The 13,073-nt window shown below is 44.6% G+C and overlaps 1 protein-coding gene across 2 annotated transcripts in view; it reads left to right on the top strand.

Moving 5' to 3' along the window:
• Positions 1–8,624, top strand: part of LOC137377801 (interleukin-13 receptor subunit alpha-1-like) — a 75,114-nt gene extending 66,490 nt beyond the window's left edge. For both annotated transcript variants that reach the window (XM_068047870.1, XM_068047869.1), the window contains exons 9-10: positions 4,914–4,998; positions 6,718–8,624. In XM_068047870.1, coding sequence (XP_067903971.1) covers positions 4,914–4,998; positions 6,718–6,921 — 289 coding nt within the window. In that variant the 3' untranslated portion in view covers positions 6,922–8,624. The remainder of the gene's footprint in view (positions 1–4,913; positions 4,999–6,717) is intronic.
• The last annotated feature ends 4,449 nt before the right edge of the window (positions 8,625–13,073 follow it).

Raw genomic sequence — 13,073 nt, 5'->3', positions numbered from 1 at the left:
ACTGACGTAAGGCTCACTGGCCTATAATTTCCTGGATTATCCTTACCACCCTTCTTAAACAAAGGAACAACACTGGCTATTCTCCAGTCCTCTGGGACCTCACCTGTAGCCAATGAGGATGCAAAGATTTCTGTCAAGGCCTCAGAAATTTCCTCCCTTGCCTCCCTCAGTATTCTAGGGTAGATCCCATCAGGCCCTGGGGACTTATCTACCTTAATGCTTTGCAAGACACCCAACACCTCCTTTTTGATACTGAGATGACTGAGACTATCTGCACACCCTTCCCTAGGCTCATCATCTACCAAGTCCTTCTCTTTGGTGAATACTGATGCAAAGTACTCATTTAGCACCTCGCCCATTTCCTCTGGCTCCACACATAGATTCCCATCTCTGTCCTTGAGTGGGCCAACCTTTCCCTGGTTACCCTCTTGCTCTTTATGTATGTATAAAAAGCCTTGGGATTTTCCTTAATCCTGTTTGCCAATGACTTTTCATGACCCCTTTTAGCCCTCCTAACTCCTTGCTTAAGTTCCTTCCTACTGTCTTTATATTCCTCAAGTGCTTCGTCTGTTCCTAGCCTTCCAGCCCTTACAAATGCTTCCTTTTTCTTTTCGACTAGGCTCACAATATCCCGCGTTATCCAAGCTTCCCGAAACTTGCCAAACTTGTCTTTCTTCCTCACAGGAACATGCTGGTCCTGGATTCTAATCAGCTGACGTTTGAAAGACTCCCACATGTCAGATGTTGATTTACCCTCAAACAGCCGTCCCCAATCTAAATTCTTCAGTTTCTGCCTAATATTGTTATAATTAGCCTTCCCCCAATTTAGCACCTTCACCCGAGGACTACTCTTATCCTTATCCACAAGTACCTTAAAACTTATGGAATTATGGTCACTGTTCCCGAAATGCTCCCCCACTGAAATTTCGACCACCTGGCCAGGCTCATTCCCCAATACCAGGTCCAGTACGCCCCATCCCTAGTTGGACTATCTCCATATTATTTCAAGAAGCCCTCCTGGATGCCCCTTACAAATTCTGCCCCATCCAAGCCCCTAGCACTAAGTGAGTCCCAGTCAATATAGGAGAAGTTAAAATCACCCACCACTACAACCCTGTTAACTTTACATCTTTCCAAAATCTGTCTGCATATCTGCTCCTCTACCTCTCGCTGGCTGTTGGGAGGCCTGTAGTAAACCCCCAACATCGTGACTGCACCCTTCCTATTCCTGAGCTCCACCCATATTGCCTCGCTGTCTGACCCCACTGAGGTGTCCTCCCGCAGTACAGCTGTGATATTCTCCTTAACCAGTAATGCAACTCCCCCACCCCTTTTACATCCCCCTCTATGCTGCCTGAAGCTTCTAAATCCTGGAACATTTAGCTGCCAATCCTGCCCTTCCCTCAACCAAGTCTCTGTAATAGCAACAACATCATATTTCCAAGTACTAATCCAAGCTCTAAGTTCATCTGCCTTACCTGTTATACTTCTCGCATTGAAACAAATGCAGTTTAGACCACCAGTCCCGCTGTGCTCAGCAACATCTCCCTGCCTGCTCTTCCTCTTGGTCCTACTGGCCTTATTTACACTGTCCTCCTCATTTATTTCACTAGCTGTCCTACTGCTCTGGTTCCCACCCCCCGCCACACTAGTTTAAACCCTCCCGAGTGACGCTAGCAAACCTCGCAGCCAGGATATTAGTGCCCCTCCAGTTTAGATGCAAAACATCCTTCTTGTACAGGTCCCATCTGTCCCTGAAGAGATCCCAATGGTCCAGATATCTGAAACCCTCCCTTCTACACCAGCTGCTCAGCCACGTGTTTAGCTGCACTATCTTCCTATTTCTCGCCTCACTGGCATGTGGCACAGGGAGTAATCCAGAGATTACAACCCTGGAGGTCATGTTTTTTAACTTACTACCTAACTTCCTAAACTCCCCCTGCAGGACCTCGTCACTCTTCCTGCCTATGTCATTGGTACCGATGTGTACCACAACCTCTGGCTGTTCACCCTTCCCCTTCAGAATGCCCCCTGTCCGTTCAGAGACATCCTTGACCCTGGCACCAGGGAGACAACATACCATCCTGGAGTCTCTTTCACGTCCACAGAAGCGCCTATCTGTGCCCCTGACTATCGAGTGCCGTATAACTATTGCAGATAGCAGCAGGGCTGAGATTCGAGCAAATAGCAGCAGAGCTGAGATTAGAGCAGATATTTCAGTGCAAGATTGGAGCAGAGAGCAGCAATGGAAGTATAGTTACAGGTCTCATTAAGTGAGTGGGCAAAACTATGGCAGATGGAGTTTGATGTTGGCAAGTGTGAGGCTAACCACGTTGGACCTGGGAAAGATACATCAGAATATGTTCGAACTGGTGACAAACTACAGACTTTAGAGGAGCAAAGAGATTTGAAGGCAATAGACAGGTTCAGAAAGCAATCAAAAAGGCGAATGGATTGTTGATCTTTACCTCAAGAGCGTTAGAATAGGAAAGGGAGGAAGTGTTGCTTCAGTTGTACAGAGTCTTGGTGAGACCCCATTTGGAGTTCTGTGTTCAGTTTTGAGCACCACTCCTCAGCAAGGATATTGGAGGGGGTGCAGCACAGATTCACCAGAATGATAATGGGGCTTTGAGGGTCAAATAATGAGGACAGGCTGCTTAAACATGTCACATATCCCTTGAGTATAGAAGGTCGAAGTGTGATCTGATCCTGGTGTTTGAAATATTGAAAGGATTTGGAAAAGCACATAAAGGTAAACTATATTCTCTGGTGTGGGTATCAGGAACAAAGGGGGCATAATCTTAAAATTGGAGCTAGGTTATTAAGGAGGGATATCAGGAAGCACTTATTCACACAAAGGGTAGTGTAGATCTGGAACTCTCTCCCCGAAATGCATGGATGCTAGGGGATAATTGGAGCTTTTAAGACTGAGATCGGTAGATTTTTGTTGGATAAGGGTATTAAGGATGTGAAGGAATCTGGCCATAATGAGCGGTTATAAGGTTAAAAGAGTCATTTTCCTACGTATGAGGGGTTAAAAATTACAAAAGAGTTCATCTTCCTAAAAGGTTGAAAATGTTCATATCTATAATCATAAAAGCCTCCGTGAAAAAGCTTGTTTCATCTTAAAGCCATAAAGGCTGCTTCTGATCAGAAGGATTCACTCCCAAAAGTCATAAGCCTCAGCACATGGTAAAACATTGATAATATAGTTTGCAAATTGTTAACGAAAGCTACCACAGTGTAATCATTGATAAGATGGTTTTATGCTGACAGCCCTAAACCACAGTCAACTAAGGTTTTGACAAAACTAGCCGAACCCAAAAATTGTATTGTAATCTTGAAACACAGTTTGAGATGACTAATGAAAATTGACCATCAAAAGGTTCACAGCTTGGCCTTTCTTAGAAATCAAAGTGGGACTGACTTTACCTAGAAATTGATAGTTGTACAACCTTTCTTAGGAATCAAAGAGGACAAATCTTATCTCGAAATTAACAGTAAAACAGTCCTTTTTAGAAAATAAAGGGGGATAAACTTAGTTGCAGTTGAGGTAACACCCCCATATGTAAGAAATGAGTTCTGCAATTTAGAAAACAGTATAAATATTGGAAGCGCACATTGGATTTTTGGATTCATTGGACAACCTCCAACTTCTCTCATGGTAAAGGAATGACTATTGGAGTGAGGCGATGATAGTTCTCCCCTTAACTGGGACAGAGGTATCTCACTAATTCTGTAGTCTTCTACTCGGGGATTTAAGGTAAACATTACTTGAATAATTGGATATCCTTGTTAAATATTTTACTGTAACAATATTTAGATTTAAAAATTGGATTCTCTACTAGAAAGAAGATTGTACTTTCTATCTCTTCCGACAACTATAACGTTGTACTTGACTATGTCACCAACTGTGAATTGCACGTTCGGTTCTTCAATAAACTTTTATATAAATTAGAATTTATATTACCTCACATAGTCTTCTGTATCGCTAACTTTTTGGTCAGGAGGTACATTACTGAGGAGAGATTCTCAGACCTTCATAAGATCTGGTTATTATAATCTAGCTGAAACTTGTTAAAAAGGCTACCTGGAGAACAGAATATTCTCAGCTGATTCCTTTCCTTTGGGGAAAGTTAGATCAGTCCTTCAGACCCATTCAAGTGTCTTTAGGATCTGTCTTTCTCAACCTTGAGTGAGAGAGATCATTTTTATTTAGAGATACAGCACTGAAACAGGCCCTTCGGCCCACCGAGTCTGTGCCGACCATCAACCACCCATTTATTCTAATCCTACACTAATTCTATATTCCTACCACATCCCTGCCACCTACCTGTACTAGGGGCAATTACTAATGGCCAACTTACCTATCAACCTGCAAGTCTTTGGCATGTGGGAGGAAACCGGAGCACCCGGAGGAAACCCACGCAGACACAGGGAGAACTTGCAAACTCCACACAGGCAGTACCTAGAAATGAACCCGGGTCGCTGGAGCTGTGAGGCTGCGGTGCTAACCTCTGCGCCACTGTGCCGCCCTAAAGATGTACGTCTGATCTGGGATAACCCCAAAAAGGGGCTAGGCTTATAATCCATTACAAGGGATATGGAGCTATGGTTGGTAAAGGGAGTTGAGGTACAAATCAGCCATGATTTAATTGGTGGAACAAGGGGCTGAATGGCTTCCTCCTGTTCATATGTTCCTGTTTGTCCTTCTGTGTTACAATCTCTCTAATTCTATAGTGGACTAGTTGAACACAGGCTAGCAAAATAATCTTCATAAATTTCTGCTGATTCCTTGGCGAACCACATGCTAAGTATCTTATATTACTGAACTGTCTTTGATGGGTGTGAGACCTTATTTATTTGATGAATGTCTCTCTTTCCATTTAGCTAATTTACTTTTTACTTTTAAGGCTTCAGATATTGATCCTTCCGCCAATTCCTGATCCGGGGAAACTTTTTAAAGGCATGTTTGGAGACTCGAATGGAGACTACTTGGTGGGTCAACATATGTTGCTTTCTGAAATTAACTACTTTCAACATTTAACAGTGCCATGGGAAAGGAAATCAGCACTGTACAGGAGGCCAGAACTGGAGGAGTGCAGAGATCTTGGAGAGTTGTCTGACTGGAGGAGGGTACAGAGATAGAGAGGAGCGAGGGTCCCCTTTTGTCCTAGACTAATTTCCACTATTACCCTATTTCTTTTCTTCCAATGTTCATCTGCCCTCATGTCACGGCTCATCGACATGAATCACATCTGTGTGAGCTGAGCCACTCAACTCACTGGCAGACAATAACTCTGCCTGGCCTGCGGGGACAGTGTTTATAGCTTAAGCAATAATGGAGTGCAGCTATCAGATAATATTGAACGTCCAAATGATTGAATTCAACAAGAGCGTCAACTAAATTGTTTTTCAATTTGTAATCTCCCCTTTTTTTAAGCAAAATTGGTCAGCCATGGCTTAGTGGGTAGCACTTATGCCTCTGAGTTGGAAGGTTCAAATCCCAGTCCAGAGATTTGAAAACATAGGGCTGGATTTTATTAGTGTGCTGTGCTCCGTGGCAAAGCCCTGTGAGAGTGGCGGCACTTCCATGTCACAGCCCCCGCGATATTGCGTGCAGAGGCTGATTTAAATAGAGGGGGCGAGCCATTTTTAAAGGGCTTTCAGCCCTGAACACAAATTTTAATTTATAAAGTTACAGTCGTGCTGATTTTAAAAAAATAAACAATTATGACATGGAGGTTCTGCCCCAACCCCTCCAATGGTCATTTAATTGACCGTCATTGACAAAACTCACTTTATTCCCAACCCGAACTTCCCCCCCTCCCCAACCTTCTAACATTTGCCCTTCAACCCCTTCGCAACATGCCCACAACCAATAAAGTGCTTTCCCCATTCCCCCACCCCTCCCACCCTGAAAATGTTGTTCCTCCCCACTCCCCACCAGGTTCCTGTCTTGGAACTCTGTACAGAGTTCCAAAGGCGCGCGAAGTACGAACGGCGGCCGTAAAATTGGGACGGCCACCGCCTGCAGGTAAGTTCATTTACATATTATTATTTTGAATTTAAATATTTAGGTGAAGGGCCCACCACCATGCAGCAGGGGGGCCCGCACCAAGGTCCCCCCACCGCCGGTAATATGCGGCGGGCCCTTCTCGATGGCGGGCCTCTTCCCACACAATCTTACTGGCCCCCCCCCCGCCACGACTCGCGGCGTCGAGGGGCTGGTAAAATTCAGCCCATAGTCCAGGCTTACATGTAAGTGCAGTTCTAAGGGGTTGCTGCTCTGCCATCCCTCTCACATAAAATGTTCAAAGAGTGTGAGATTTCTCCTGGGTTCCTGGCCACTATTTATCCCTCAACTAAGGCCACTAGAACAGATGATCTGGTCATTGTCCCATTGCTGTTTGTGGGATCTTGTTGTGTGCAAATTGGCTGCTCCATTTCCTACATTACAACAGTGGCTACAATTCAAAAGCAATTCATTGGGTGTAAAGCTCTTTGGACATCCCAAGGTTGTGAAAAGTGCTAAATAACTGCAAGTCATTCTTTTTAAACTTAGATTTATTGGAGCTTCCTTTAGCTATTGTTTTTATTCACAAAATAATAATGCCATATCGAGTTTTAAGAGATCTGACTGAATTATATAATGTTCGCAGTGAAATGGTAAAGGGCCAAGAAAGGTTAATAGACCGAGTGCTTTTTTTTGTACAGGCATGGAGTAAACAACCCAAGGGAAGCCTGACTTTCAAAGCTGAAGAAGAAATAACCTGCAAGGTGACGACTGTAGAGCAATTGAAGTCTCCTGCAGAAAGTAAAGGGAAACTGGGTGAGAATGAGAGATCGGAGGAGGACATTTCCTTTGCATTTGTGGATGAGGATAATGATAGCATGCATTATAACCTGGTGACATCATGAATGGAGCATTTTGCTCTTTATATAGGTGAAGCCACCTGACTTTTCTCACGTGTGAACAGGAAATTCTTACTCGCAAAAATTCGCACTAAGGATCAGTATAGTGCCAGTTAGTGGATTTCAGTAAATGAGTTGTCGAGCTGTCAGATTTTGGTACTTTCTAACTGTTCCTTATACACTTAAAACACAACAATACGTAACAGATCACCGCAGGTCCAGCTCTCGGCCCACTTTGCTCCAGTTCATCAAACCATATATGGTTCTTGCCTCATACAGTTGGTTCCCAGTCAGTGAATTGCTCGCCTGTCAGTGTTCCTAATTGTCAGCTCTGGCAGGGAGCTAGTAGGAGTTTTCCATTATATAATTTGGTGCGTGACAGACACATCATGGGCAGGCTTATCGAATGTAAACTAACCACTTAGAGATCAAGTCTGTCAAATAGCAGTACCTGGAGCAGAGGATTTCCAAGTGTGTTTTATCTCACTTTGTCACTAGGTGCCATTCACTGTCTTTTGTTAGATTTCAGAGGTTCATGTATCAGAAATCAGCACATTATTTCTCACACAAAAACACACACACACAGCAGATATACACACATCCACAGAAGACACCCACACCCACATGCAGATACACACAGACACACACGTACATACACTTGCATTATCAGACATGCACACAGTGGACAGATATTATTTGGAATTTTCAAACTTGCTTGAGCAGAGTTTACTGACAGTGTATGTTTTTGTTTCTTCTAATGCATTAACTTAACCAAACTTTAAACAGTGGCATAAGGCAGAATTGTTCTTTGCAGAGTGGATGCAGATTTGACAGACCAAACTTCAAAAGGTCCATTTTTCGGACAGGAATTTTACGATAAGGTTAAAATGGAAACAACAATACTTCCATTAATCTAACAATTCAAATAAAGCAAATGAAAAGATCCATCAGTCTTGTCAGATCAAAGCTCTGTACGTTAAATTGGAGCCCCAGTTATATGTCGCTAATCTATCAATAACTTTGCTATAATTCACTGCACTAACCCAGTGAACAATTAAAAGCACAAACCCAACTAATTGTTTTACGCTGGTTGAATTGTGGAATTTGCTAGCTTTGGAAAAGCATCAGTTGTTTTTGTTTTTCTATTGAATGATCTAAGGAAACAATGAAAAAAAGATAGAAATTTCAGTGGCAGGGGAGGGGGGAAGGTGGGAGGGTAGAGAGCAGAGGAAGGGGTGTGTATACATCCTGAGTATCCCTCCTGCTCAATTTGAATGAAGTATTGTAAATTCCTTCCTCGCAAGTCAGACTCTCCAGATGGAACAGGCCTCTTTCAATGAATGATATTCCCCAGTCTACCTTTGGCACTGTTTATTTTAGTGTTTGTTTTTAAAAGCCATTTTGCAATTATCCGTGCATGTTTCAACTGGCTGTGTGTTCAAAAACTGAAGCTGTGCTCTGTGGAGAAACCACACCAATTATATTGGTGTGTTTGTTTTGGGTCTGCATTGCTTTGGGCACATTCTGCTGCAAAGCAGCCCACTACATAGTGAACTTCCTGATGATTTCAGATAAATTGATCTTTATATTAACTGTGAATAATTGTGCCTGGGCATTCTTGATTTTCTGCTCTTAAAGAGAAATGTTTACTGTATATATTGTGACAATCTTCAATGCCAGTCAAATCTTCAATAAAAATTTTTTTACAATGGACTATTTTCATTTCCAAACATGATTGTCACTTCAGAGTTTACTGGGTGGATAGAAAGAACGTGCATTTATCTAGCACCTTTCAAGTCCCCGGGACATCGCAAAGTGTTTTACCACCAATCAGGTTCTTTTGAAGTGTAGTCACTGTTGTAATTTAGGAAATGTGACAGTCAACTTGTGCACAGCAAGCTCCCACAAACACCAATGAGATAATGGGCTGGATTTTAAGCTGCCTCGACATCGAGATCTGTGGTGGGGGCGGGGACTGAAGATGGTTCCGGATGAGGCCAGCCACAGATCTCAACGCGGCAGGGTCCAACCCGAACCTCCCGATGGCGGTGAGGCACCATGGCCGCCGCCCCCCCCCAATCTTAAGCATCTGACATTACCACCCCCCTCCACCCCACGAACTGCAAAAGTTTAAAGTACAACTCTTCCCACCATCCCCTACACCCATGACGTTTATTCAACCCTGTTCCCCCCCCACCGCCATCACCGCACTGAGAAACTTACCTCCTCTCCCCACCCCACCAGTCTTCTTCTTTGGTCTCCTTATCTCGAGAGACAATGGGTAAGTGCCTGGAGGTGGTCAGTGGTGTGTGGAGCAGCGCCTGGAGTGGCTATAAAGGCCAATACTAGAGTGACAGACTCTTCCACAGGTGCTGCAAAAAAATGTGTTTGTCGGGGCTGTTACACAGTTGGCTCTCCCCTTGCACTTTTGTCTTTTTTCCTGCCAACTGCTAAGTCTCTTCGACTCGGCACACCTTAGCCCCGCCTTTATGGCTGCCCGCCAGCTCTGGCGATCGCTGGCAACTGACTCCCATGACTTGTGATCAATGTCACAGGACTTCATGTCGCGTTTGCAGACGTCTTTGAAGCGGAGACATGGACGGCCGGTGGGTCTGATACCAGTGGCGAGCTCACTGTACAATGTGTCCTTGGGGATCCTGCCATCTTCCATGTGGCTCACATGGCCAAGCCATCTCAAGCGCCGCTGACTCAGTAGGATGTATAAGCTGGAGATGTTGGCTGCCTCGAGGACTTCTGTGTTGGAGATACGGTCCTGCCACCTGATGCCAAGTATTCTCTGGAGGCAGTGAAGATGGAATGAATTGAGATGTCACTCTTGGCTGACATACGTTGTCCAGGCCTCGCTGCCATAGAGCAAGGTACTGAGGACACAGGCTTGATACACTCGGACCTTTGTGTTCCGTGACGCGCCTCATTTCCCCGGCCAGGGATCCAAAGGCAGGGGAGTGCCGGCCGCCATGATGCCCTCAAGATCTTAGGTAAGTATATGTAAATATATTAATTTTATTAATTTGAATATGGTGAATGTGGTCCCGTTGCCTAGCGGCGGGGCGTGCCACCACAGTGCATCACTGCTGCTCGGAAGATCGGACCAGGCCCTGCCAGCGTTGAGCTCCATGGTGGGCCTCATCCGGAGCCATCTTCAGCACCACAACCCCCGCCCATTCTTATTTTTAGTGATTTTAGTTGAGCAATAATATCAGCCAGTTATAAGGGCTGGCACGTTTTCTGCCACTGCTTCCACCTGTGCGCTTAATGCCTTCCTGCTAATCACCTGCCTCGTAGTACTTGTTGGGATGGTTTAAAGGAGCATTACTACTTCAACAGAAAGCAAGGGTCACTTCATAGCAGAAGCAGGTGGAGTGTTGTCGTGTTTTGAAATTGCTATTGCATTGTACATTCTGTACTCTTGGGGCAGCTGTAGAACACACACGCTAGCAAAGGGAAAGTGAAAGTAAAACAGAATAAAGAAGAAGCCTTTGTGCTAAACAGCTTGATGCTACTGTCTCAGTCTCTGTCTCACATATCTTATACCAAACCCGGGTAAACATCACTCCAGTCCCGAGGACATCACAGCAGGAACAACATACTGTGTAATACTCTGTCATCCATGACTGAATTGACAGGTAATAATCTCTGGCAGGACTGACTGTAAGCTTTATCATCGTGCATCACTTACAAATGTAACACAAACCCACATGGGTCTCATCTGAGCTGCTGCGGGGCAAAACCCTAAAACAGAACGCACGATGACATGAGGACTCTCCTTTAGTTTTTTTTAAATTAAAACTGATACTTGGCACAGGACTTAGAAGGAAGTTTTTTTTTTACACTTTTTGCTTTGTGAAATACAACAGGATCCCTTGATTTTGGAAAGAAGCCTCAAGCAAAGTTTGGGAATAGAAAATAGACGCTTTTCCTCTTTTGGATTAGTGAACTGAAAAAGGAATTGATGGGTGATCATTTGGAAACTTTAAAAGGGAAGTAGATTGATATTTACAGAAGTAAGGATAGACACATAGGCCGGGATTTTATCCAGGCGATGGGGGTCTCGACCTCTGGCAAAAGAGCCTGCGAGAACCCTGCGCCGACCCTTCTATGGGAGACTGGCCGAATCAAGTACCAATTAGGCACTTTACTGGACAGCGGTGGACCTTCTGCGGGATCAAGGAACCCGGGATGAGGTCCTACAAGCAGAATTTAGGGATTTAGGAGCCAAGTTAAAAAGTAGGACCTCAGAGGTAGTAATCTCAGGATTGCTACCAGTGCCACGTGATAGCCAGAGTAGAAATGAAAGAATAGTCAGGATGAATGCGTGGCTTGAGAGATGGTGCAGGAGGGAGGGGTTCAGATTTTTGGGATATTGGGACCGGTTCTGGGGGAGGTGGGACTATTACAAATTGGATGGTCTACACCTGGGCCGGACTGGAACCAATGTCCTTGGGGGTGCTTTTGCTAACGCTGTTGGGGAGGTTTTAAATTAATGTGACAGGGGGATGGGAACCAAATGAGGAGGTCAGTGGACAGGAAGGAGGTAGTAACTAAAGCCTGTAAGGAACTAGATAATGAAGTCAGCGTGACTAAGGGAAAGAGTAGGCAGGGAGCAGATGATGTACGCAAAGGGACTGGTGGTCTGAGGTGCATTTGTTTTAATGCAAGAAGTGTAGTAGGTAAGGCAGATGAACTTAGGGCTTGGCTTAGTACCTGGGAGTATGATGTTATTGCTATTACTGAGACTTGGTTGAGGGAAGGGCATGATTGGCAACTAAATATCCCAGGATATCGATGCTTCAGGCGGGATAGAGAGGGAGGTAAAAGGGGTGGAGGAGTTGCATTACTGGTCAAAGAGGATATCACAGCTGTGCTGAAGGAGGGCACTTATGGAGGACTCGAGCAGTGAGGCAATATGGGCAGAACTCAGAAATAGGAAGGGTGCGGTAACAATGTTGGGGCTATACTACAGGCCTCCCAACAGCGAGCGTGAGATAGAGGTCCAAATATGTAAACAGATTATGGAACGATGTAGGAGCAACAGGGTGGTGGTGATAGGAGATTTTAATTTTCCCAACATTGACTGGGATTCACTTAGTGTTAGAGGTCTAGATGGAGCAGAATTTGTAAGGAGCATCCAGGAGGGTTTTGCAGAGCAGTATGTAAATAGTCCAACTCGGGAAGGGGCCATACTGGACCTGGTGTTGGGAAATGAGCCGGGCCAGGTGGTTGATGCTTCAGTAGGGGACTACTTTGGGAATAGTGATCACAATTCCGTAAGTTTTAGAATACTCATGGACAAAGACGAGAGTGGTCCGAAAGGAAGAGTGCTAAATTGGGGGAAGGCCAACTATACCAAAATTCGGCAGGAGCTGGGAAATGTAGACTGGGAGCAGCTGTTTGAAGGTAAATCCACATTTGATATGTGGGAGGCTTTTAAAGAGAGGTTGATTAGCGTGCAGGAGAGACATGTTCCTGTGAAAATGAGGGATAGAAATGGCAAGATTAGGGAACCATGGATGACAGGTGAAATTGTGAGACTAGCTAAGAGGAAAAAGGAAGCATACATAAGGTCCAGGAGGCTGAAGAAAGACGAAGCTTTGAAAGAATATCGGGAATGTAGGACCAATCTGAAACGAGGAATTAAGAGGGCTAAAAGGGGTCATGAAATATCTTTAGCAAACAGGGTTAAGGAAAATCCCAAAGCCTTTTATTCATATATAAGGAGCAAGAGGGTAACTGGAGAAAGGATTGGCCCACTCAAGGACAAAGGAGGAAAGTTATGCGTGGAGTCAGAGAAAATGGGTGAGATTTTAAACGAGTACTTTGAATCGGTATTCACCGAGGAGAGGGACATGACGGATGTTGAGGTTAGGGACAGATGTTTGATTACTCTAGGTCAAGTCAGCATAAGGAGGGAGGAGGTGTTGGGTATTCTAAAAGGCATTAAGGTGGACAAGTCCCCAGGTCCGGATGGGATCTATCCCAGGTTACTTTGGGAAGCGAGAGAGGAAATAACTGGGGCCTTGACAGATAACTTTGCAGCATCCTTAAACACGGGTGAGGTCCCGGAGGACTGGAGAATTGCTAATGTTGTCCCCTTGTTTAAGAAGGGTAGCAGGGAAAATCTAGGTAATTATAGACCG

The sequence above is a fragment of the Heterodontus francisci genome, chromosome 15, assembly GCF_036365525.1.
Source record: "Heterodontus francisci isolate sHetFra1 chromosome 15, sHetFra1.hap1, whole genome shotgun sequence".
NCBI classification, from domain to species: domain Eukaryota; kingdom Metazoa; phylum Chordata; class Chondrichthyes; order Heterodontiformes; family Heterodontidae; genus Heterodontus; species Heterodontus francisci.
Note: the sequence above shows the minus strand (reverse complement) of the source record. Positions and strands in the feature narration are given on the sequence as shown.